Source organism: Oncorhynchus kisutch, linkage group LG5, assembly GCF_002021735.2.
Source record: "Oncorhynchus kisutch isolate 150728-3 linkage group LG5, Okis_V2, whole genome shotgun sequence".
NCBI lineage: Eukaryota > Metazoa > Chordata > Actinopteri > Salmoniformes > Salmonidae > Oncorhynchus > Oncorhynchus kisutch.
In genome coordinates, this window is record NC_034178.2 from 9,516,286 (window position 1) to 9,543,557 (window position 27,272).

A 27,272-nucleotide genomic window follows, 5' to 3' on the forward strand; every position below is an offset into this window, starting at 1 on the left:
CCTCAAATCCCATTGGAATAGCGGAAGAAATGGGAGGTGACAAATGCAATAGCCTATAGCTACCACAAGAGGACAGCAGGTGTCCACAGTCAATCTCCAGGTCAGTAAGGATAGTGAGAGGCAATTAAATACATTCATGAACTTCTGCATAACAAAGAATGGGTAAGTTGTGGAAAATAGTATGTTTATTCTGCCGATAAGCACTATCAAAATACACGTCTTGGAATTTATTTTGTGAATAAACCTATGGAACTTATTGAATTTAACAGAACCATACAAGTGATACAAGAAAATGATGTAAGTCAGAGAATATAAAATAGCTCTTACAATTTTACATGTACCGTTGAGTCACCATGACAACAGGTTAGTTTGATTGTATAAAATGTACAAATGTTATTGAACAATGACATATTTAAATTATACCTACATAACAGTGTAACTTCAACACAAACACAACATGAGCCATCCTCCACGGTTTGGTGCCAGCAACAATATGGGACTTGATAGTACATTTCTACAATATTTGACAATATATTTTCACAATCTTTGGCACACATTTGATCTTTGAAAGACTCTGACCGGGTAGTCTAAACATTATAGTGCATTCAATGACACATAAAAACAATGCAAAAATAGTCTAAGGCAAAAATAGAAAGGTCTATTTTCTTAACACATCTCAGAGTAGTAAGAAGTGATTACACAGCAGAAGCAGGCATGACACCCCCGAACAACATATGACATTGCTGTGAGGTGCAACATTTTGGCTCTGACTGACCTTAGCGTCAGGGCAGGCATGTCAGACAGCTGAGCCAGATTCAGCCGCGAGCAAGCCAGGCAGAGCTGAGGCATCTAACAGCACTGTAACTACAGTGTCAGATGCCCAGGCTTCGCTCACGTTGAAGTGAAAGCCTGACAGTACAAATGTTGTATTTATTTTTTTAAACCTGATAGCATCGGAGGCCCAGTATCTGACTGGCTAAGAAACAAGTAGGAAGACAATGACAATGTCTGGCTTCCAATTTAGTTAAAAGGTAGTAGAGGCAGCAAATTTAAAGCAGCACTATAATAGTCATCTCCAAAATGCATCACTGTACATGTGCCGGAGGCTTAGTGAGCAATAGAACCATAGTTCATTTCTCTTGATAAATATAGCTAGGTAAATGGTAGTGCTATAGATGACATGTCATCCAAACAAGTAGCATGTTCACTAGTAAAACAAAGGCCATTGAAATCCCTAAACTGCTTTTGATGCATAAGGCTGGTGATATTACATCCCTTAATATGACAGTCAGTACTTCTCTCCCATCTCTACTTGCCCGTGTGTGTATATATGCGTCTTCCATGCTTCCTTCATTCAATCCTGCATGTAAGACTAAACCAAGCATCTCTCTCAAACATTACTGATGTCCTCCTGTGATGGCCCCTTACACTCGTCCTCAGGCAGTGTGACCCGGATGGCTCGGCTCTTCTGCCAACCCCTCCTGATACGACTCAGCCGGAGAGCCACGCATGGCAGGGACAGAGTCAGCCTCCCCAGCAGCACAGCCAGCGGCAGGACCAGCACCAGCAGGAAGGTGGGAGGGAGGTAGAAGCGATACTGCTCCTGGTCCAAGCCCCGGGCCCCAGCCGTAGGTCAGCGTGTGGAGGGTGGCCATCAACAGGGCCATGTAGTCCAGTCTGGACTGGAGGGAAGAGAGACAGAGGACCATGATAATTAACTTATTTGAATTGAATCTGGGTGATAGCCACCTTCAGATGTACTCACTATAAGTTAATTTGGTTTGAAATCCAGGTTTATTTTATTCAATATGTCAGGTTGTGAGATCTGGTGGTGATGGCCCATTTCACATTAAAACGTTAAAAAATACACTTAAACTCTTGAACATATAATAAACCCCCCAATACTCCATACATAACCAATCAAACCCCTTTATGAAAGACTACATGCAAATGAAGTTGGCCTACCCAGATGTACTGAACATCTGGGAGCGGATTGTTGACCTTTGAACCTTCTACAAAACCTTTTAATAACTCAACATCTTAGTGAGGTGAAAGGAAGTGGTATATTATATGTGCTCATCGTGGAAGCACGAGTGTAGTAAAGAGGCCCAAGGGAACAGTATGACCTACAAGCTCAACATTTGTCCTTAATGAGCCCCTGTAGTCAGCGCGCGTGTGTGTGTGTGTCTGTGTCCATGTGTGTGGTCCCTCTAATTATTAGCACAGAACAGGGCACTACAGAGAGCAGCTGAATTATAATTACTCTTGACAAGTGGGAAGGTTCAGTCGTGACTCACCCGTTTCATCCTCATCCCTAAATATACATGGAACAAAAATATAAAACGCAACATGTTGGTCCTGAGCTGAAATTTAAAAATCCATATACAAAAAAAAGTGTATTTCTCTCAAATGTTATGCACAAATTTGTTTACATGCCTGTTCGTGAGCATTTGTCCTTTGCCAAGATAATCCATCCACCTGACAGGTGTGGCAAATCAAGAAGCTGATTAAACAGCATGATCATCACACAGGTTCACCTTGTGCTGGGAACAATAAAAGGCCACTTTAAAACGTGCAGGTTTGTCACACAACACAGGGGGGTGCTGGGGAGTATATGTGTCTGTAATAAAGCCCTTTTGTGGAGAAATATTCAATCTGATTGGCTGGGCCTGGCTCTCCAGTGGGTGTGCCTGGCTGCTAAGTGGGTGGGCCTATGCCCTCTAAGGCCCACACATGGCTGCACCGCTCCCCAGTCATGTTATATCCATAGATTAGGGCCTAATGAATTTATTTCAATTGACTGATTTCCTTATAAGAACTAACTCAGTAAAATCTTTGAAATTGTTGCGTTTATATTTTTGTCCAGTATACATGTTTATTACATAAAATACTAAAATGTATAAAAAAAAAAAAATTCTCCCCAATTTCATGGTATCCAATTGTTAGTAGTTACTATCTTGTCTCATCGCTACAACTCCCTTACGGGCTCGGGAGAGACGAAGGTTGAAAGTCATGCGTCCTCCGATACACAACCCAACCAAGCCGCACTGCTTCTTAACACAGCGCGCATCCAACCCGGAAGCCAGCCACACCAATGTGTCGGAGGAAACACCTTGGTTAGCGTGCACTGCGCCCGGCCCGCCACAGGAGTCGCTGGTGCGCGATGAGACAAGGATATCCCTACCGGACAAACCCTCCCTAACTTAGACGACGCTATGCCAATTGTGCGTCTCCCCACGGACCTCCCGGTCGCAGCCGGTTACGACAGAGCCTGGGCGTAAAATGTATAATTATTGGTAAAATGAGACACGGCTCTGTTAAGAGTCAGTGCGAGTTAACAGTTCCTAATACCAGCCTAACTCACTTAAAGCAATGTCCGTCTGTCGTCAGCACTACGACTAAGCCGGACTGAACTCGCTACACTATGTCTGGCTGGCTGCACGCTCAAGGGACTGCAGGACTGTAATCTTTATGGAGAATAATGCTCAAATGTTTTACTGCGGCTCCGGGCTGTAGGCAGACAGGCTAAGCAGAACCCAGGCCTTTTATCACACGGACTAGCAGCATGTGACTAATCTGGCGCCGACTGGATCAGCTTAGCATACATATGAAGGGAAGGCTCTAAACGCTCCAAAGAAGGACAAATCCCTGGGAAATGGAACCATCCAACCTTTATGAATTCCGCAGCATGCGAGGAGAAGAGTTGACACACACAGCTCAGAGGTTGTCTTTCTACAGTAAGGCTACAATGTTAATGTGTTTTGCAAGTCTTTGACTGCTTCGTTGAACTACTGCTCATGTACACAGAAAAGGTGTCTGTGCAAATGTGCTGACCTGTACGAAGCTGAACTCCCTCCAGTTGAGCGAGTTGCCCACGGTGGGCAGTGAGGAGAGAGAGAAGGCCCAGAGCCAGGATGCCTATAGACAGATAGAGCTCCATCCTCCACACCTCCTCCTCTACCCACGAGTCCTCCTGGTCTACCTTCACCTGCACAGTAAACACACATTGTTGCTTACTGTGATGTCAGGTGGTTACACTATGAATAAGCCATTACAAATGTTTTACCATATTGAAAACGTTCTAAATGCCGATGAGTTGTAATGTTTTTAATGCTTTAGAACTATACATTTATAATAGCAATACTAATTCATGAATAGTATGTAGGCTAAACTATTTATAAATAGTTTACTGATGCTTTTCTCACCTGTTTGAATTCAGCGTTGAGCAGATTGTAGCGAGCAGACCTGCGCATGGGCAAACACAGGCTGTAGACGGCGTGCAGCGCCGAGTAGAGAAAAGCACAGAGGCCCAACTGCTTCCGCTGCTGCAGCCAGCGATCCAACCAGTTGGGGAAACGCCTGTACTTGGTGCCCCACGACAGCTGCAGGAAGGCAGCCACGAGACCGGGCAGGTAGGAGCCAGGGTCACCGAGGCCACAGAGGTGAGTGTCACGTTTACCACCTCCACCGGAATTTTGTAGAATGTGCTCTTCCCCGCCGTGGCGTACGGGTGGACCTGTATTCCAGATCTGCCGCAGTCTTGGCTTCATCCCTGTTGACATGGGCCGCCTCTCCTCTGCCCAGGAGATAGAGAAATCAGCACCTGGATAGTAAAGAGGCGAGTGTCACAGAAGAGTGTCAGGGAAGGGAATCTTCACCAAGGAGAACCCAAATGAAGAGACACGATACTTCACCAATAGCCCACATCACATAGTTTAGCTACAGTACATTAACACCGTATGACCAACACCTGTGATAATATGGTTGCAACTCGAGAATGTGTGAAACATGTAACATTACATACTGTGGACATTGTCCAGTTTAGAGCAAAAAACAATTAAACAGTAGGGCTAGGCAATATGGCCAAAATATTCTATCAAAGTATTTCAAAACAATTGGACAGTATTTTTAGTTTTTGAAAAATAAAAGTCCTACATTTGCTTTATGAGTAGTGAGTGATCCTAGGGTGGCAACATATACATTCTATGTGACTCCTGATTGTTTTATACTGTTCTAGTCAACTTCAACCAAAACACATTTCAGCACTTATCATTTCTGCATTTCTTGCACTCAATAACAGAGGTGGAAAAAGTACCCAATAGTCATACTTGAGTAAAAGTAAAGATACGTTAATAGAAAATGACTCAAGTAAAAAGTGAAAGTCACCCAGTAAAATACTACTTGAGTAAAAGTCTAAAAGTATTTGGTTTTAAATATTTAAGTATAAAAAGTAAATGTAATTAATAAAATGTACTTACAGTTGAAGTCGGAAGATTACATACACTTAGGTTGGAGTCATTAAAAATAGTTTTTCAACCACTCCACAAATTTCTTGTTAATAAATTATAGTTTTGGCAAGTTGGTTAGGACATCTACTTTGTGCATGACACAAGTCATTTTTCCAACAATTGTTTACAGACAGATTATTTCACTTATAACTCAGTGTATCACAATCCCAGTGGGTCAGAAGTTTCCATACACGAAGTTGACTGTGCCTTTAAACAGCTTGGAAAATTCCAGAAAATGATGTCATGGCTTTAGAAGCTTCTGATAGGATAATTGACATCATATGAGTCAATTGGAGGTGTACCTGTGGATGTATTTCAAGGCCTATCTTCAAACCCAGCGCCTCTTTGCTTGACATCATGGGAAAATCTAAAGAAATTAGCCAAGACTTCAGAAGAAAAAAAAATTGTAGACCTCCACAAGTCTGGTTCATCCTTGGGAGTAATTTCCAAACGCCTGAAGGTACCCCATTCATCTGAACAAACAATAGTACTCAAGTATAAAAACCATGGGACCACGCAGCCGTCATACCGCTCAGGAAGAAGACGTGTTCTGTCTCCTAGAGATGAACGTACTTTGGTGCGAAAAGTACAACTCAATTCCAGAACAACAGGAAAGGACCTAGTGAAGATGCTGGAGGAAACGGGTACAAAAGTATCTATATCCACAGTAAAACGGGTCCTATATCGACATAACCTGAAAGGCCGCTCAGCAAGGAAGAAGCCACTGCTCCAAAACCGCCATAAAAAAGCCAGACTACGGTTTGCAACTGCACATGGGGGGCAAAGATCGTACTTTTTGGAGAAATGTCCTCTGGTCTGATGAAACAAAAATATAATTGGCTTGCAAGCCGAAGAACACAATCCAAACAGTGGGGCATGGGGGAGGCAGCATCATGTTGTGGGGGTGCTTTGCTGCAGGAGGGTCTGGTGCACTTCACAAAATAGATGGCATCATGAGGAAGGAAAATTAGGTGGTTATATTGAAGCAACATCTCAAGACATCAGTCAGGAAATTAAAGCTTGGTCGCAAATGCGTCTTCCAAATGGACAATGACCTCAAGCATACTTCCAAAGTTGTGGCAAAATGGCTTCAGGACAACAACGTCAAATTATTGGAGTGGCCATCACAAAGCCCTGACCTCAATCCTATAGAACATTTCTGGGCAGAACTGAAAAAGTGTGTGCGAGCAAGGAGACCTCCAAACCTGACTCAGTTACACCAGCTCTGTCAGGAGGAATGGGACAAAATTCACCCAAGTTATTGTGGGAAGCTTGTGGAAGGCTAACCGAAACGTTTGACCCAAGTCAAACAATTTAAAGGCAATGCTACTAAATACTAATTGAGTGAATGTAAACTTCTGACCCACTGGGAATGTGATGAAATAAATAAAAGCTGAAATAAATAATTCTCTCCTTTTATTCTAACAGTTCACATTCTTAATATAAAAGTGGTGATCCTAACTGACCTAAGACAGGGAATTTTTACTCTGATTAAATGTCAGGAATTGTTAAACTGAGTTTCAATGTATTTGGCTAAGGTGTATGTAAACTTCCAACTTCAACTGTATGTATCAAAAGTATAAATAACTTCAAATTCCTTATATTAAGCAAACCAGATGGCACCATTTTCTTTTTTTAAATGTATTTACGGATAGCCAGGGGCACACTCCAAGAGACCTAATTTACCAACAAAACATTTTTATTTAGTGAGTCCTCCAGATCAGAGGCAGTAGACGACCAGGGATGTTCTCTTGACCAGTGCGTGAGTTGGCCCATTTTCCTGTCCTGCTAAGCTTTCAAAATGTAACAAGTACTTTTAGGTGTCAGGGAAAATGTATGGAGCAAAAAGTACAGTATTTTCTTTAGGAGTGTAGTTTAGTAAAAGTTGTCAAAAATAGTAAAGTACAGATACCAACAACAAAAAACGACGTAAGAAGTATTTTTACACCACACCTCAATTGAGAATTTCCACACTGACAAATAATCTTGGGACTTATTTTTAACCAAATGTTGCAATTGCAATTTGACTTGCGAATTAGAGCAAAACTGTTGGAATCGTGGAAATAGAAGGACTATTCTAATTCTATAGTTAGAATATAATAGTGGGCACTTTGAATAGAGCGTTGTTTGAGATGACAACGAATAAAAATGACAGGGAGAAGTTATTGTGACAGGGTAGGAATTAAAGTTTTGTTAAGTATTTCCTAGGGGACCCGATAAGCTTTGGCTACATTGCATGTTCTCTCTTAGCTACTTCAATGTTGTCATCAACATTGTTGAATGTGCTGCATTGACCATGCAGACTGAACGCAAGTGTCTCGTGGTTGAGGAACATCAAATGCGCTTATTGCGTGGCTAGGGCTGTGTGGAAAGTGACACGGAGAGAGATGGCTCAAGTAGCATAGTAAACTATCAAAATTGACATTACACATGGCGTATCACATTTAACAAACCAAACATTCAAATACTGGTAAAGTAAAAACCCAAACCGGTCCCTGCATCAATACCGGTGTATCAGAATGTAATTCAGAGTAGTAATGTCTGTCTTCTCTGGCACTGTTGTGTGTGCAGATCACCTAGGCTTTACCTGTCTGCTGCCGTCCCTTGGCCCCTTCTGCAGGCTCCAGGCCGAGATCACATTGAAACTCTTCACCACACTGCTCTCTGGGAAAATATTGGCCAGCTGCTCCGCATTTGACTGCTTATCCCATCCTGCTTACCCAGGATGCCAACCAGGGGGGTACCTGGATCGGACATGGAGGTTTTGAGATGTCTGGGGCTAGCACCACCAAGTAATAGAGGCCTCTCCATCTCCTCCTTGGGCATCCTGTCCTGAGCTGAAAAAAGCGAAAAGTTGCTAACATTGTAAAATGTCTATCAATAGACAATTATGTCTGTGCAGCATTCAATGTAAAGACTGTGTTACTGACACAAATTAACACTGATGTAACGTTACTACTTGATTCAACTTGCTAACTAACCTACTACTTACTACATGTTACTAAAGTTACTAGCTAGACATCCTTCATTTGTGCACACCTCTTGCAGGTGTACTGGCTTCAATACTTAGACATTGAGGTATTGAAGCCATGGCTGCGCATATTGATACTCTACCTAGCTAACGCTACTCCTACTCAAAGGAGAGCTAACAGTTAACGTTAGCTAGCTGAGCAGGCTAACGTTTACCTACCTGTCCTTGCTTGGTTGAACGCCTAGCTAACTATTTGCCCAAAAATACAGAACATGGAAGTACCAACTCTTTTCGACAAAATTGGTCAACTTCTAAAAATGTCTTGTGTATAATTTAACTAACTAGCTACACCAAAATAGGCCTACATAATGTAAGTAGACTAAAGGCAATTAACCAATGACTGTAGCGGTCCGTTCCATTTCATAAGATGGTTATGAAGACATTTCTGTCAGCCATCGCCATATATTGCTGCAGCATTTAAGGCCACTTTAAACTCTGACTTTAAACCCCGAGATCCGTTATGGCATCAGTGTTCGTGGTTAACTTTCATCTCAGCCGACAGCTCTATCTGGGCTCATGTTGGATGCCAGGCATGTCCGAACCATTTCCCCGCCTGCCTTGCTCCCAAGCCCTGGCTGCTCTGCAGCATTACTGTAACCTTCCCGGCTCCATCGGTCAAGATGAGCGGGTAAAGCTGGGATTTCTGTGGAAAGCCTCAGCCCTGATCACAGAATCACACAAATATATGACCATCGGCAGCCTTTGACTCGTCCGACTGATTTGGAGTGTAATATCACACTAATCCATCTTGTAATCAATAAATCACAGAGCATTTAATGTGATTTATTGGAAATAAATGACTGTCTTTGATACAGGACCAATGTTTTTTCATGTAGATTGTACATGATGATTTGTAACAGAACAAGGGACTACCGGTCACTCTGTGACCTTTAGGGTCAAAGGTCAACAGAGATCCAGCCAAGTCTAAAAACCTTCCTCCACGTCATCCACTGGCACCACGTCAACTATTGCCCAAATCTGTCTCCCAAACTGAGGACGTGTTGTCATTATGAGATGGGCAGTGGGCACTAATGCAGCCCAGGGGACCATGACTCTGTGAGTCAGTCTCACTGCATCAGATAACACAGACTGGGCTGGAGAACTGGGTCAGGCTAGAGTTGGAGCCTGGGAGCAGACATGTATAGCCAGCAGTAGCAACTCATGGTCAACGTATTGACAATGGAACACTTTGGTGCTTCAAAATTGTACACATACACAGAGAGCAGCGCAAATCAACATCAAATTATGTGTTTAGCTGGGAGTTTGCTGATGATATTTCAATGGGCATTGCTCATTTGAATCACATGATTTCAAAAAATCTACTGCATTGTACCCTATATCAGTCTGCATGTTCCTAACTAAGGTTGGATATACTGTACTGTGCTATGTGACATTTGATTGAGTCCTCTTCCTCCATTGGCCTCTGAAAACATAGCATCCTCCGAACAAGTTGGTGATTAGGGAAATTGTACCCTATGACTCTACCACAGGGCAGCGGTCGTTCATTGCAGTGACCTCCATAGCATGGATAGTGGTGCGCCCTGCCTCCCTCTTTCCCTTGTTTTGTTATCTCCTGAAGGTGTATTGTTCAAATCCCTGGGAAAGGTCACATCAGCAGCCATGTGAGTAATGAGGCAGTAAGCATTTATCCTTTGTTGACGGAAACAAATGTGTTTATACTGAACTGGATGGAGCACAGAGAGAGTTCGGTTTCACTTGTGCTATATGAAACACGTCCAACTTAATATAAAATCGATCCCCACACTCGTTTTTCTTCAAGATCTACACAATCAGATAAAAGTTCATTGATTTGACTTGTATTCTTTTGTGAGTGGTGTATTTATTTTATTGGTTGAAATGTAATGGATGCTATATATAGAAAACAGAGGGGAGTTTTGAGATCCATTATACACATTGTGGATCGTATAAGAACCAGTGTACCGGAGTTTCCTTTTCGAACACAACAGCTTGCCAATTCTTTGGCCACTTTGACCACTCTTTGGCCACTGCAGTTACTCAGATGTGGATAAACCATGTCATGTTGTCCTTCTCTTTGAAGAACTGTTTCATCCATACTTCGATGACCACTAATCTCTTCATGTGTATGTTCTCAGTGACCTGTTACTATATCATTTTGGATTATCGAGATTATAGAGATAATCAGACAGCTAAAGTGATAACATGAGATTGAATCTGTCTTTGAGATAGCCAGGCCTGTTGTTGATGAAATTATAGCTCAAGTCCACCCACACCCTAAGGGATATGTCTGGATCTGACAGTAGTGTGCCTGCTGCCAGCATCAGTTCATGTCCTCCATGTGTTAGTCTATCAACAATGGAACTCTGATAGTGTTGGGTTGAATCACCCTTTTCGTGTCTGATAGAGATGATTCACTTGCAACGGCGGGAAAAGCAGGACATCAACTATGTGGGCGATGCAATCTTGATTACATAGCCCACATGTCCATCACCTTATTTGTGTGGGTTTAAAGCTACCAATGTCACAGCAATACATACAGTACATCTAAACTGGCTACTGTTTCACACATCCTTTTGGTATATTTGGTATCCAATGGACTTATAGTGTGGGATTGCTAGGTTAAAATCTACTGTAGTTACAATAAATCAATAACAGGAATAAGCAAACTTGGTCTCATTGGATTTTATTATAAGTTTATTTTAAGACCAAGTGGGGTATGCTTGAGTTTATTTTAAGACCAAGTGGGGTATGCTTGAGTTTATTTTTAAAAGAAAAATGCTATGCTCCACTGCGTCCTTTTCTTCGGGCAAAATAGCTTATGGGAGAAAGAGAAAGTTTGTGACATCCCTTACCACAAAGATACTTTACTGTTGAAAAGGTGCACTTACAGTATAACAACCTCTGGAATTACATTTACTGAAATAGATTATTTGGAATTGTTGTGTCAAAAAGGTGAGCTGGATTAAGTAATGTAGTACCTTTAAAGGGCTTCAAAGGTCCAGTGGAAGAGTCAACCCATGTAGAAGGGAGTCCCAGGGGTGGACATGTGATCCCCAGCAGAGTCCCATCCTCCATCATCTGAACACAATTCAGGAGAGCCTTAATCAATTGTTAAACTAAACGTAAATCATGTGCTGCCAACATTTTTTTTGATTGAAGCCTGAACCCAGTTAGGATGTAGAATAGTCAATGGTGAACATTATTTTGCTCACCAGACCAATCGAGCTTGTTACAAGAGTAGAGAGAATATTTAGTGTTCAAAAGGGCATTTACCTTCTGGCACCAACATCGGTGAGAGAGGTCTGAGCATGTGAACCAGGGAAGCGTCTGATATTCCAGGCCCAGCTTTGGTAGTTGTACATGGATAACCTGGATATTTGCTCATTGGAGCACCTGTTACTAATGGAAATCAGCGTTATATAAGGTAAATGACAAGCTGAACTCTCTCTCTTTCTATCTCTCTGTGAAATGTGAGCTAGCTAAAGCATAATCACCTGCTCTCATTGAATATAGGTTAACTCCATGTTGGGCCATTTGGCAACCCTGTGGTGGAGGTGAATCCAAAAAATCCTGTGCCCCTTGACATCCCTGTGGTGGAGGGAAAAAATCCAAAAGGCAGCGAGGAGGTGGAGTAAATAATAAACATGAGAATTGCTGATTGCAGATAAAATAGGACTTTGATTTATATGTAAAAAAGGGACAGTTTGGAGTGAGTAGCCTACCTCAAATCTCTGAAGAGACTCAGCTTCCACTGAACAGATGGGCAAATCAAACACGATGGGCTTCACTGGTGAAGAAATGGGCAGCTCCACCACGATGGGCTCCACTGGAGGTGGAGGGAAGAAATTCTGGGCCCTTTGACATCTCTGAGTTGTAGGTGGAGCAAAATAATCCAATAGGGAGGGAGGAGGAAGAGTAGTTCTGGCCTGTGGAACTGAAGTTTCCATGTCTGTCTTTCTTTTTTATGTCGCTGTGTCAAACCCTTCAGTGGAATATGTTTCGGAGGTGGTTGGGCAAATTGGGAAAGGACATAAACAAATCAAATTGTTATCGTCACATACGCCGAACACAACAAGTGGAGACCTTACCGTGAAATTCATACTCACAAGCCCTTAACCAACAATGACGTTTTAAGAAATTAAGAGTCAAGAAAATATTTACTAAATAAGCAAAAGTTTTTTTTTTAAGCATTTGTAAACGTGTGAATTTCTGATTGCAGTTAAACTAGGACAATGATTTACAAATTAAAAGGGACAGTTTGGAGTGAGTAGCCTACCTCAAATCTCTGAAGCGACTCAGCTTCCACTGGAGCGATCGGCAGCTCAAACATGACGTGCTTCATTGGTGGAGAGATGGGCAGCTCAACCACAACAGGTTTCACTGGTGGAGAGATGGGCAGCTCAACCACAACAGGTTTCACTGGTGGAGAGATGGGCAGCTCAACCAAGATGGGATTCGCTGGTGGAGAGATGGGCTCCTCAACCACGAGGGGCTCCATTGGAGGTGGAGGGAAGAAATCCTGGGACCTTTGACATCTCTGAGTTGTAGGCGGAGCGAAATAATCCAATAGGGAGGGAGGAGGAAGAGTAGTTCTGGCCTGTGGAACTGAAGTTTTCATGTCTTTCTTACTTTTTTTATGTCGCTGTGTCAGACCCTTCAGTGGCTTATTTTTCCGCAGTTGTAGGGCACCCTGGGAAAGAACATAAACTAATCAAAATAAATCCAATTGTATTCGTCACATGCGCTGAATACACAGCGTTACCGGGAAATGCATACTCACAAGCCCTTAACCAACAATGAAGTTTTAAGAAATTAAGAGTCACGAAAAGATTTACTAATAAGCAACAACAACAAAAAAGCATATGTAAAGGTGTTAATTTCTGATTGCAGTTAAAATAGGACCATTATTTACAAATGAAAAGGGACAGTTTGGAGTGAGTATCCTACCTCAAATCTCTGAAGTGACTCAGCTTCCACTGGAGCAATCGGCAGGTCAAACATGACGTGCTTCACTGGTGGAGAGATGGGCAGCTCAACCATGATGGGTTTCACTGGTGGAGAGATGGGCAGCTCAACCATGATGGGTTTCACTGGTGGATTGATGGGCAGCTCAACCACAACAGGCTTCACTGGTGGAAAGATGGGCAGTTCAACCACGATGGGCTCCACTGGTGGAGAGATGGGCAGTTCAACCACGATGGGCTCCACTGGTGGAGAGATGGGACTCTCGACCACGATGGGCTCCACTGGTGGAGAGATGGGACTCTCGACCACGATGGGCTCCACTGGTGGAGAGATGGGCAGTTCAACCACGATGGGCTCCACTGGTGGAGAGATGGGAAGCTCGACCACGATTGGTTTCACTGGAGGAAAGATGGGCTATATGTAGCAATATAAAAACAGAAGGTTAGTCCAGAAAACACGCAAATCAAATACAATGTAATTGACGCACCACCTAAAACAGACCTGTTTGCTCACTTATGAAAATGCTAACCATAATAATCAGCCTCTCCCTCATCATCCATCCTAACTCATGCTGTCTCATCCAAAGGAGAAACGTACCTGTGCCCTACTCTGTGTGCACAAAAGGGTAACAAAGTACCACATGAAGAACATAGATTGGTACTCCTGACACTTCTGCCATGCAACCTCAATCATCTCCTCAAGAGTCCCAATGCTACAGGAGAGGAAACACACCAGGTTGATTAGAATGGGTGGAAGGAGGTTTTACACCGTGGATACGAAAAAGTCTTTAGATTTCAGACCTGAACTCAATCTAGGTACTCTGGGTAATACAGCTAATCTGAAACTCCATTACATTGGTCCAATATCTCAATCAACTTCACTGTAAAGGTAGTGTAATTATAGCACTCTAAATCCCATCATGAATGTATCTGGTGGACAGTGTAGATGTGCAGATGTCAATGCTGAATTAATAAACAAAGTACTTACTTTGCAAGAGGACCAGGGAATGCTGTGAGGACTCCAGGCTGCTCCGGTGGGCTCTGCTGAGGGAGATCAGAGGAAGTAGGAAGGGGGATATGGGCAGGAGCATCGACAATCTGTGAAGAACCAGCCTCTATTTCCCAGTTGGCCCCTTGACAAGGTTGATCCTGGTGGTTCACAGGTGGAGAGATGGGCAGCTCAACAACAACAGGTTTCACTGGTGGAGACATGGGCAGCTCAACCACAATGGACTTCACTGGTGGAGAGTTGGGCAGCTCCATCATGATGGAATTTACTGGTGGAGAGATGGGCAGCTCAACCACAATGGGCTTCACTGGTGGAGAGATGGGCAGCTCAACCATGATGGGTTTCACTGGTGGAGAGATGGGCAGCTCAACCACGATGGGCTTTACTTGTGGAGAGATGGGCAGCTCAACCACGATGGGCTCCACTGGAGGTGGAGGGAAGAAATCCTGGGCCCTTTGACATCTCTGAGTTGTAGGTGAGGCAAAATAATCCAATAGGGAGGGAGGAGGAAGAGTAGTTCTGGCCTGTGGAACTGAAGTTTCCATGTCTGTCTTTCTTTTTTTATGTCGCTGTGTCAAACCCTTCAGTGGAATATGTTTCGGAGGTGGTTGGGCAAATTGGGAAAGGACATAAACAAATCAAATTGTTATCGTCACATACGCCGAACACAACAAGTGGAGACCTTACCGTGAAATGCATACTCACAAGGCCTTAACCAACAATGAAGTTTTAAGAAATTAAGAGTCAAGAAAATATTTACTAAATAAGCTAAAGTTTTCTAAGAAGCATATGTAAACGTGTGAATTTCTGATTGCAGTTATACTAGGACAATGATTTACAAATTAAAAGGGACAGTTTGGAGTGAGTATCCTACCTCAAATCTCTGAAGCGACTCAGCTTCCACTGGAGTGATCGGCAGCTCAAACATGACCTGCTTCACTGGTGGAGAGATGGGCAGCTCAACCATGGTGGGTTTTACTGGTGGAGAGATGGGCAACTCAACCATGGTGGGTTTTACTGGTGGAGAGATGGGCAACTCAAACATGACGTGCTTCACTGGTGGAGAGATGGACAGCTCAACCACTATGGGCTCCACTGGTGGAGAGATGGGCAGCTCAACCGCAATGGGCTTCACTGGTGGAGAGATGGGCAGCTCAACCATGATGGGTTTCACTGGTGGAGAGATGGGCAGCTCAACCATGATGGGTTTCACTGGTGGAGACATGGGCAGCTCAACCACGATGGGCTCCAATGGAGGTGGAGGGAAGAAATCCTGGGCCCTTTGACATCTCTGAGTTGTAGGTGGAGCGAAATAATCCAATAGGGAGGGAGGAGGAAGAGTAGTTCTGGCCTGTGGAACTGAAGTTTCCATGTCTGTCTTTCTTTTTTTATGTCGCTGTGTCAAACCCTTCAGTGGAATATGTTTCGGAGGTGGTTGGGCAAATTGGGAAAGGACATAAACAAATCAAATTGTTATCGTCACATACGCCGAACACAACAAGTGGAGACCTTACCGTGAAATGCATACTCACAAGGCCTTAACCAACAATGAAGTTTTAAGAAATTAAGAGTCAAGAAAAGATTTACTAAATAAGCTAAAGTTTTCTAAAAGCATATGTAAACGTGTGAATTTCTGATTGCAGTTATACTAGGACAATGATTTACAAATTAAAAGGGACAGTTTGGAGTGAGTATCCTACCTCAAATCTCTGAAGCAACTCAGCTTCCACTGGAGTGATCGGCAGCTCAAACATGACCTGCTTCACTGGTGGAGAGATGGGCAGCTCAACCATGGTGGGTTTTACTGGTGGAGAGATGGGCAACTCAAACATGACGTGCTTCACTGGTGGAGAGATGGACAGCTCAACCACAATGGGCTCCACTGGTGGAGAGATGGGCAGCTCAACCGCAATGGGCTTCACTGGTGGAGAGATGGGCAGCTCAACCGCAATGGGCTTCACTGGTGGAGAGATGGGCAGCTCAACCATGATGGGTTTCACTGGTGGAGACATGGGCAGCTCAACCACGATGGGCTCCAATGGAGGTGGAGGGAAGAAATCCTGGGCCCTTTGACATCTCTGAGTTGTAGGTGGAGCGAAATAATCCAATAGGGAGGGAGGAGGAAGAGTAGTTCTGGCCTGTGGAACTGAAGTTTCCATGTCTGTCTTTCTTTTTTTATGTCGCTGTGTCAAACCCTTCAGTGGAATATGTTTCGGAGGTGGTTGGGCAAATTGGGAAAGGACATAAACAAATCAAATTGTTATCGTCACATACGCCGAACACAACAAGTGAAGACCTTACCGTGAAATGCATACTCACAAGGCCTTAACCAACAATGAAGTTTTAAGAAATTAAGAGTCAAGAAAAGATTTACTAAATAAGCTAAAGTTTTCTAAGAAGCATATGTAAATGTGTGAATTTCTGATTGCAGTTATACTAGGACAATGATTTACAAATTAAAAGGGACAGTTTGGAGTGAGTATCCTACCTCAAATCTCTGAAGCGACTCAGCTTCCACTGGAGTGATCGGCAGCTCAAACATGACGTGCTTCACTGGTGGAGAGATGGGCAGCTCAACCATGGTGGGTTTTACTAGTGGAGAGATGGGCAGCGCAACAACAGGCTTCACTGGTGGAGAGATGGACAGCTCAACCACAATGGGCTCCACTGGTGGAGAGATGGGCAGCTCAACCGCAATGGGGTTCACTGGTGGAGAGATGGGCAGCTCAACCGCAATGGGCTTCACTGGTGGAGAGATGGGCAGCTCAACCATGATGGGTTTCACTGGTGGAGAGATGGGAAGCTCAACCATGATGGGTTTCACTGGTGGAGACATGGGCAGCTCAACCACGATGGGCTCCACTGGTGGAGAGCTGGGCAACTCAAACATGACGTGCTTCACTGGTGGAGAGATGGACAGCTCAACCACAATGGGCTCCACTGGTGGAGAGATGGGCAGCTCAACCGCAATGGGCTTCACTGGTGGAGAGATGGGCAGCTCAACCGCAATGGGCTTCACTGGTGGAGAGATGGGCAGCTCAACCATGATGGGTTTCACTGGTGGAGAGATGGGCAGCTCAACCATGATGGGTTTCACTGGTGGAGACATGGGCAGCTCAACCACGATGGGCTCCAATGGAGGTGGAGGGAAGAAATCCTGGGCCCTTTGACATCTCTGAGTTGTAGGTGGAGCGAAATAATCCAATAGGGAGGGAGGAGGAAGAGTAGTTCTGGCCTGTGGAACTGAAGTTTCCATGTCTGTCTTTCTTTTTTTATGTCGCTGTGTCAAACCCTTCAGTGGAATATGTTTCGGAGGTGGTTGGGCAAATTGGGAAAGGACATAAACAAATCAAATTGTTATCGTCACATACGCCGAACACAACAAGTGGAGACCTTACCGTGAAATGCATACTCACAAGGCCTTAACCAACAATGAAGTTTTAAGAAATTAAGAGTCAAGAAAAGATTTACTAAATAAGCTAAAGTTTTCTAAAAGCATATGTAAACGTGTGAATTTCTGATTGCAGTTATACTAGGACAATGATTTACAAATTAAAAGGGACAGTTTGGAGTGAGTATCCTACCTCAAATCTCTGAAGCAACTCAGCTTCCACTGGAGTGATCGGCAGCTCAAACATGACCTGCTTCACTGGTGGAGAGATGGGCAGCTCAACCATGGTGGGTTTTACTGGTGGAGAGATGGGCAACTCAAACATGACGTGCTTCACTGGTGGAGAGATGGACAGCTCAACCACAATGGGCTCCACTGGTGGAGAGATGGGCAGCTCAACCGCAATGGGCTTCACTGGTGGAGAGATGGGCAGCTCAACCGCAATGGGCTTCACTGGTGGAGAGATGGGCAGCTCAACCATGATGGGTTTCACTGGTGGAGACATGGGCAGCTCAACCACGATGGGCTCCAATGGAGGTGGAGGGAAGAAATCCTGGGCCCTTTGACATCTCTGAGTTGTAGGTGGAGCGAAATAATCCAATAGGGAGGGAGGAGGAAGAGTAGTTCTGGCCTGTGGAACTGAAGTTTCCATGTCTGTCTTTCTTTTTTTATGTCGCTGTGTCAAACCCTTCAGTGGAATATGTTTCGGAGGTGGTTGGGCAAATTGGGAAAGGACATAAACAAATCAAATTGTTATCGTCACATACGCCGAACACAACAAGTGAAGACCTTACCGTGAAATGCATACTCACAAGGCCTTAACCAACAATGAAGTTTTAAGAAATTAAGAGTCAAGAAAAGATTTACTAAATAAGCTAAAGTTTTCTAAGAAGCATATGTAAATGTGTGAATTTCTGATTGCAGTTATACTAGGACAATGATTTACAAATTAAAAGGGACAGTTTGGAGTGAGTATCCTACCTCAAATCTCTGAAGCGACTCAGCTTCCACTGGAGTGATCGGCAGCTCAAACATGACGTGCTTCACTGGTGGAGAGATGGGCAGCTCAACCATGGTGGGTTTTACTAGTGGAGAGATGGGCAGCGCAACAACAGGCTTCACTGGTGGAGAGATGGACAGCTCAACCACAATGGGCTCCACTGGTGGAGAGATGGGCAGCTCAACCGCAATGGGGTTCACTGGTGGAGAGATGGGCAGCTCAACCGCAATGGGCTTCACTGGTGGAGAGATGGGCAGCTCAACCATGATGGGTTTCACTGGTGGAGAGATGGGAAGCTCAACCATGATGGGTTTCACTGGTGGAGACATGGGCAGCTCAACCACGATGGGCTCCACTGGTGGAGAGCTGGGCAACTCAAACATGACGTGCTTCACTGGTGGAGAGATGGACAGCTCAACCACAATGGGCTCCACTGGTGGAGAGATGGGCAGCTCAACCGCAATGGGCTTCACTGGTGGAGAGATGGGCAGCTCAACCGCAATGGGCTTCACTGGTGGAGAGATGGGCAGCTCAACCATGATGGGTTTCACTGGTGGAGAGATGGGCAGCTCAACCATGGTGGGTTTTACTGGTGGAGAGATGGGCAACTCAAACATGACGTGCTTCACTGGTGGAGAGATGGACAGCTCAACCACAATGGGCTCCACTGGTGGAGAGATGGGCAGCTCAACCGCAATGGGCTTCACTGGTGGAGAGATGGGCAGCTCAACCGCAATGGGCTTCACTGGTGGAGAGATGGGCAGCTCAACCATGATGGGTTTCACTGGTGGAGACATGGGCAGCTCAACCACGATGGGCTCCAATGGAGGTGGAGGGAAGAAATCCTGGGCCCTTTGACATCTCTGAGTTGTAGGTGGAGCGAAATAATCCAATAGGGAGGGAGGAGGAAGAGTAGTTCTGGCCTGTGGAACTGAAGTTTCCATGTCTGTCTTTCTTTTTTTATGTCGCTGTGTCAAACCCTTCAGTGGAATATGTTTCGGAGGTGGTTGGGCAAATTGGGAAAGGACATAAACAAATCAAATTGTTATCGTCACATACGCCGAACACAACAAGTGGAGACCTTACCGTGAAATGCATACTCACAAGGCCTTAACCAACAATGAAGTTTTAAGAAATTAAGAGTCAAGAAAAGATTTACTAAATAAGCTAAAGTTTTCTAAAAGCATATGTAAACGTGTGAATTTCTGATTGCAGTTATACTAGGACAATGATTTACAAATTAAAAGGGACAGTTTGGAGTGAGTATCCTACCTCAAATCTCTGAAGCAACTCAGCTTCCACTGGAGTGATCGGCAGCTCAAACATGACCTGCTTCACTGGTGGAGAGATGGGCAGCTCAACCATGGTGGGTTTTACTGGTGGAGAGATGGGCAACTCAAACATGACGTGCTTCACTGGTGGAGAGATGGACAGCTCAACCACAATGGGCTCCACTGGTGGAGAGATGGGCAGCTCAACCGCAATGGGCTTCACTGGTGGAGAGATGGGCAGCTCAACCGCAATGGGCTTCACTGGTGGAGAGATGGGCAGCTCAACCATGATGGGTTTCACTGGTGGAGACATGGGCAGCTCAACCACGATGGGCTCCAATGGAGGTGGAGGGAAGAAATCCTGGGCCCTTTGACATCTCTGAGTTGTAGGTGGAGCGAAATAATCCAATAGGGAGGGAGGAGGAAGAGTAGTTCTGGCCTGTGGAACTGAAGTTTCCATGTCTGTCTTTCTTTTTTTATGTCGCTGTGTCAAACCCTTCAGTGGAATATGTTTCGGAGGTGGTTGGGCAAATTGGGAAAGGACATAAACAAATCAAATTGTTATCGTCACATACGCCGAACACAACAAGTGAAGACCTTACCGTGAAATGCATACTCACAAGGCCTTAACCAACAATGAAGTTTTAAGAAATTAAGAGTCAAGAAAAGATTTACTAAATAAGCTAAAGTTTTCTAAGAAGCATATGTAAATGTGTGAATTTCTGATTGCAGTTATACTAGGACAATGATTTACAAATTAAAAGGGACAGTTTGGAGTGAGTATCCTACCTCAAATCTCTGAAGCGACTCAGCTTCCACTGGAGTGATCGGCAGCTCAAACATGACGTGCTTCACTGGTGGAGAGATGGGCAGCTCAACCATGGTGGGTTTTACTAGTGGAGAGATGGGCAGCGCAACAACAGGCTTCACTGGTGGAGAGATGGACAGCTCAACCACAATGGGCTCCACTGGTGGAGAGATGGGCAGCTCAACCGCAATGGGGTTCACTGGTGGAGAGATGGGCAGCTCAACCGCAATGGGCTTCACTGGTGGAGAGATGGGCAGCTCAACCATGATGGGTTTCACTGGTGGAGAGATGGGAAGCTCAACCATGATGGGTTTCACTGGTGGAGACATGGGCAGCTCAACCACGATGGGCTCCACTGGTGGAGAGCTGGGCAACTCAAACATGACGTGCTTCACTGGTGGAGAGATGGACAGCTCAACCACAATGGGCTCCACTGGTGGAGAGATGGGCAGCTCAACCGCAATGGGCTTCACTGGTGGAGAGATGGGCAGCTCAACCGCAATGGGCTTCACTGGTGGAGAGATGGGCAGCTCAACCATGATGGGTTTCACTGGTGGAGAGATGGGCAGCTCAACCATGATGGGTTTCACTGGTGGAGACATGGGCAGCTCAACCACGATGGGCTCCAATGGAGGTGGAGGGAAGAAATCCTGGGCCCTTTGACATCTCTGAGTTGTAGGTGGAGCGAAATAATCCAATAGGGAGGGAGGAGGAAGAGTAGTTCTGGCCTGTGGAACTGAAGTTTCCATGTCTGTCTTTCTTTTTTTATGTCGCTGTGTCAAACCCTTCAGTGGAATATGTTTCGGAGGTGGTTGGGCAAATTGGGAAAGGACATAAACAAATGAAATTGTTATCGTCACATACGCCGAACACAACAAGTGGAGACCTTACCGTGAAATGCATACTCACAAGGCCTTAACCAACAATGAAGTTTTAAGAAATTAAGAGTCAAGAAAAGATTGACTAAATAAGCTAAAGTTTTCTAAAAGCATATGTAAACGTGTGAATTTCTGATTGCAGTTATACTAGGACAATGATTTACAAATTAAAAGGGACAGTTTGGAGTGAGTATCCTACCTCAAATCTCTGAAGCGACTCAGCTTCCACTGGAGTGATCGGCAGCTCAAACATGACCTGCTTCACTGGTGGAGAGATGGGCAGCTCAACCATGGTGGGTTTTACTGGTGGAGAGATGGGCAACTCAAACATGACGTGCTTCACTGGTGGAGAGATGGACAGCTCAACCACAATGGGCTCCACTGGTGGAGAGATGGGCAGCTCAACCGCAATGGGCTTCACTGGTGGAGAGATGGGCAGCTCAACCGCAATGGGCTTCACTGGTGGAGAGATGGGCAGCTCAACCATGATGTGTTTCACTGGTGGAGACATGGGCAGCTCAACCACGATGGGCTCCAATGGAGGTGGAGGGAAGAAATCCTGGGCCCTTTGACATCTCTGAGTTGTAGGTGGAGCGAAATAATCCAATAGGGAGGGAGGAGGAAGAGTAGTTCTGGCCTGTGGAACTGAAGTTTCCATGTCTGTCTTTCTTTTTTTATGTCGCTGTGTCAAACCCTTCAGTGGAATATGTTTCGGAGGTGGTTGGGCAAATTGGGAAAGGACATAAACAAATCAAATTGTTATCGTCACATACGCCGAACACAACAAGTGGAGACCTTACCGTGAAATGCATACTCACAAGCCCTTAACCAACAATGAAGTTTTATGAAATTAAGAGTCAAGAAAATATTTAATAAATAAGCAAAAATTTTCTAAGAAGCATATGTAAACATGTGCATTTCTGATTGTAGTTAAACTAGGACCATGATTTACAAATTAAAAGGGACAGTTTGGAATGAGTAGCCTACCTCAAATCTCTGAAGCGACTCAGCTTCCACTGGAGCGATCGGCAGCTCAAACATGACGTGCTTCACTGGTGGGGAAATGGGCAGCTCAACCATGAAGGGTTTTACTGGTGGAGAGATGGGAAGCTCAACCACAATGGGCTCCACTGGTGGAGAGATGGGCAGCTCAACCGCAATGGGCTTCACTGGTGGAGAGATGGGCAGCTCAACCACAATGGGCTCCACTGGTGGAGAGATGGGCAGCTCAACCACAATGGGCTTCACTGGTGGAGAGTTGGGCAGCTCCATCACGATGGGATTCACTGGTGGAGAGATGGGCAGCTCAACCACAATGGGCTTCACTGGTGGAGAGATGGGCAGCTCAACCATGATGGGTTCCACTGGTGGAGAGATGGGCAGCTCAACCACAATGGGCTTCACTGGTGGAGAGATGTGCAGCTCAACCATGATGGGTTTTACTGGTGGAGAGATGGGCAGCTCAACAACAGGCTTCACTGGTGGAGAGTTGGGCAGCTCCATCACGATGGGATTCACTGGTGGAGAGATGGGCAGCTCAACCACTATGGGCTCCAATGGAGGTGGAGGGAAGAAATCCTGGGCCCTTTGACATCTCTGAGTTGTATGTGGAGCAAAAAAATCCAATAGGGAGGGAGAAGGAAGAGTAGTTCTGGCCTGTGGAACTGAAGTTTCCATGTCTGTCTTTCTTTTTTTATGTCGCTGTGTCAAACCCTTCAGTGGAATATGTTTCGGAGGTAGTTGGGCAAATTGGGAAAGGACATAAACAAATCAAATTGTTATCATCACATACGCCGAACACAACAAGTGGAGACCTTACCGTGAAATGCATACTCACAAGCCCTTAACCAACAATGAAGTTTTAAGAAATTAAGAGTCAAGAAAATATTTACTAAATAAGCTAAAGTTTTCTAAGAAGCATATGTAAACGTGTGAATTTCTGATTGCAGTTAAACTAGGACAATGATTTACAAATTAAAAGGGACAGTTTGGAGTGAGTATCCTACCTCAAATCTCTGAAGCGACTCAGCTTCCACTGGAGCGATCGACACCTCAAACATGACGTGCTTCACTGGTGGAGAGATGGACAGCTCAACCACAATGGGCTCCACTGGTGGAGAGATGGGCAGCTCAACCGCAATGGGCTTCACTGGTGGAGAGATGGGCAGCTCAACCATGATGGGTTTCACTGGTGGAGAGATGGGCAGCTCAACCATGATGGGTTTCACTGGTGGAGACATGGGCAACTCAACCATGATGGGATTCACTGGTGGAGACATGGGCAGCTCAACCACGATGGGCTCCAATGGAGGTGGAGGGAAGAAATCCTGGGCCCTTTGACATCTCTGAGTTGTAAGTGGAGCGAAATAATCCAATAGGGAGGGAGGAGGAAGAGTAGTTCTGGCCTGTGGAACTGAAGTTTCCATGTCTGTCTTTCTTTTTTATGTCGCTGTGTCAAACCCTTCAGTGGAATATGTTTCGGAGGAGGTTGGGCAAATTGGGAAAGGACATTAACAAATCAAATTGTTATCGTCACATACGCCGAACACAACAAGTGGAGACCTTACCATGAAATGCATACTCACAAGCCCTTAACCAACAATGAAGTTTTAAGAAATTAAGAGTCAAGAAAAGATTTACTAAATAAGACAGTTTGGAATGAGTAGCCTACCTCAAATCTCTGGAGCGACTCAGCTTCCACTGGAGCGATCGGCAGCTCAAACATGACGTGCTTCACTGGTGGAGAGATGGGCAGCTCAACCACAATGGGCTCCACTGGTGGAGAGATGGGCAGCTCAACCGCAATGGGCTTCACTGGTGGAGAGATGGGCAGCTCAACGACAATGGGCTCCACTGGTGGAGAGATGGGCAGCTCAACCGCAATGGGCTTCACTGGTGGAGAGTTGGGCTGCTCCATCACGATCGGATTCACTGGTGGAGAGATGGGAAGCTCAACCACAATGGGCTTCACTGGTGGAGAGATGGGCAGCTCAACCATGATTGGTTTCACTGGTAGAGAGATGGGCAGCTCAACCATGATGGGTTTCACTGGTGGAGAGACGGGCAGCTCAACCATGATGGGCTCCACTGGTGGAGAGATGGGCAGCTCAACCACAATGGGCTTCACTGGTGGAGAGTTGGGCAGCTCCATCACGATGGGATTCACTGGTGGAGAGATGGGCAGCTCAACCACAATGGGCTTCACTGGTGGAGAGATGGGCAGCTCAACCATGATGGGTTTCACTGGTGGAGAGATAGGCAGCTCAACCACAAAGGGCTTCACTGGGTTAGAGTTCGACGGCTCAACCACGATGGGCTTCGCTGGTTTAGAAATGGGAAGCTCAACCACGATGGGTTTCACTGGTGTAGAGATGGGCTATATATAGTGATATAGAACAGAAGGTTAGTTCAGAAACAACACAAATCAATTATAATGTAATTGACGCATGGCCTAAAACATACCTTTTTGCTTACTTATGAAAATGCAAACCATAATAATCATCCTCTCCCTCATCTTACATCCTAACTCATGCTGTCTCATCCAAAGGAGAAACGTACCTGTGCCCTACTCTGTATGCACAACAGGGTAACACAGTACCACATGAAGAACATAGATTGGTACTCCTGACACTTCTGCCATGCAACCTTAATCATCTTCTCAAGAGTTCCAAAGCTACAGGAGAGGAAACACACCAGGTTGTTTAGATTGAGTGGAAGGAGGTTTCACACCGTGGATACGAAACTGTCTTTAGATTTCAGATCTGAACACAATCTAGGTACTCTGGGTAATACAGGTAATCTGAAACTCCATTACATTAGTCCAATATCTCAATCAACTTCAGTGTAATCATAGCACTCCAAATTCCAACATGAATGTATCTTGTGGACAGTGTAGATGTGCAGATGTCATTGCTGTGTTAACGAACAAAGTACTTACTTTGCAAGAGAACCAGGGAATGCTGTGAGGACTCCAGGCTGCTCCTGTGGGCTCTGCTGAGGGAGATCAGAGGACGTAGGGAGGGGGAGATGGGCAGGAGCATCAACAATCTGAGAAGAACCAGCTTCTTTTACCCAGTTGGCCCCTTGACCAAGTTGATCCTGGTGGTTGTAATAGTCGTTCTCATTCTCATACTTGTACGCATACTCATAGATGTACTCATTGTTTTTTAGGGTCCACCTCTCTGTAAAAAGAGTAAGAGTAGAAACTTGATCCTCTCATTTACATAAAGGAATGGTAATAAAATGATTCAACCAAGTCCTAACAGAGGTGTGAAATGCTTACCCCAATGGCCATATTTTTCATTCCAGTGGAAATATCCATAATCATCGCCCTTGTAAAACCCATCCGCATCAGCCTTAACAACATAATCAACATGGAGACAGTCAAATGAAAACAACTTTAAAGAGTAAAACCTGTTATCAAAGCACAATAGCTCTAAAGTACAGTTTAAATTGAATCCCTGTTAATGTTCTCAGAATGTAATGGGGAAAACATTATAATGAGACCTTTTAAAGCTAGAATCCTTAATTGAAACAATAACAAAACGGAGATGCCGCCCTCTGTTTTGGTAAAAAACTGAGGGATGGGCCTGGAGAAATGTAACCACTCTCAAATTCAGACGGAGCTGGCCATACATGATATCAACATTACAGTTTTAACCATGTTTTAAGGTTATACAGTGTTTTTCCCCCATTACATTTACATTGTTTCCACACATTGGATTAAAACAAACTTATATTTTGGGTTCTGATGGGGTACGTATGACAATTGAATTAAGATCATGAGGCATGTCAAAGTTATATTACATAAGAATCAAATGGGTTTATGTCATTCATTAATCAATAACTAAGGATTCTAGCTTTAAGGAACCAACCAGCTGATGTTGAGAATATTTTGAGAAACTCCTGATCCCAATGTTTGGTTACTCACAACCAAACAGGGACCAAACTGGAAAATGTCCAGGCCTAGGCCTATGTCCCTGGAATGTTCTGACTGTAACATCATACTACTGACATTCCATAGACCTAAAGGAAACGTTTTGAATGTTGCCAGAACTTTAGAGCCCTGAATGCTGATTGGCTGACAGCCGTGGTACATCAGACCATATACTGCAGGAATGACAAATCATGTATTTTACTGCTCTAATTACATTGGTAACCAGTTTATAATATCAATAAGGCACCTCAGGGGGTTTGTGTTATATGGCCAATATACCATGGCCTGTATCTAGGCATTCCATGTTGCATCAAGTTAAGAGTAGCCTTTAGCAGTGGTATATTGGCAATATACCACACACCCTCAGGGCTTATTGCTTAATTAACCCACTGGGCACAGACATCATTTCAACATATAGTTTTGAATTAATTTTGGTTAAGTTGTCAACTAAGGTGAATTCAACGTGAAATCAACAACAACAAAAATCACTGGGTACTTGCTAACTCTGGTCTACCGTGATAGTGTGGAGGTACGCATACTACCGCCCTGGACTAGAGCTAATAGGCTAATTGCTACTGCCCTGATCCAGAGTGAAGTGTTTGATTACTCACATTATATGGATCCATAGTTGCTGGATCCAAGGTTAGTCAATCTTCAACACAGACGCACTGCACCATCCAACATCTCCGGTACAGTTTCCGGTAAGGTCTCCAACAT

General features: G+C 44.6%; 1 protein-coding gene across 1 annotated transcript; it reads right to left on the reverse strand.

Moving 5' to 3' along the window:
- Positions 1-218: 218 nt before the first annotated feature.
- On the reverse strand, positions 219-27,272 carry LOC109890417 (titin-like). The gene is given in 26 exon segments (XM_031823856.1): positions 219-1,621; positions 1,623-1,682; positions 3,835-3,889; positions 3,891-3,988; positions 4,206-4,417; positions 4,420-4,539; positions 8,009-8,125; positions 11,277-11,376; positions 13,246-13,677; positions 13,861-13,975; positions 14,251-14,852; positions 15,146-15,679; positions 15,972-16,466; positions 16,760-17,563; positions 17,856-18,350; positions 18,644-19,642; positions 19,935-20,429; positions 20,723-21,526; positions 21,819-22,313; positions 22,607-23,332; positions 23,626-23,964; positions 24,291-24,995; positions 25,178-25,292; positions 25,557-25,609; positions 25,691-25,800; positions 27,230-27,272. Coding segments are annotated over 26 exon segments (9,354 nt in total). The 3' UTR covers positions 219-1,390.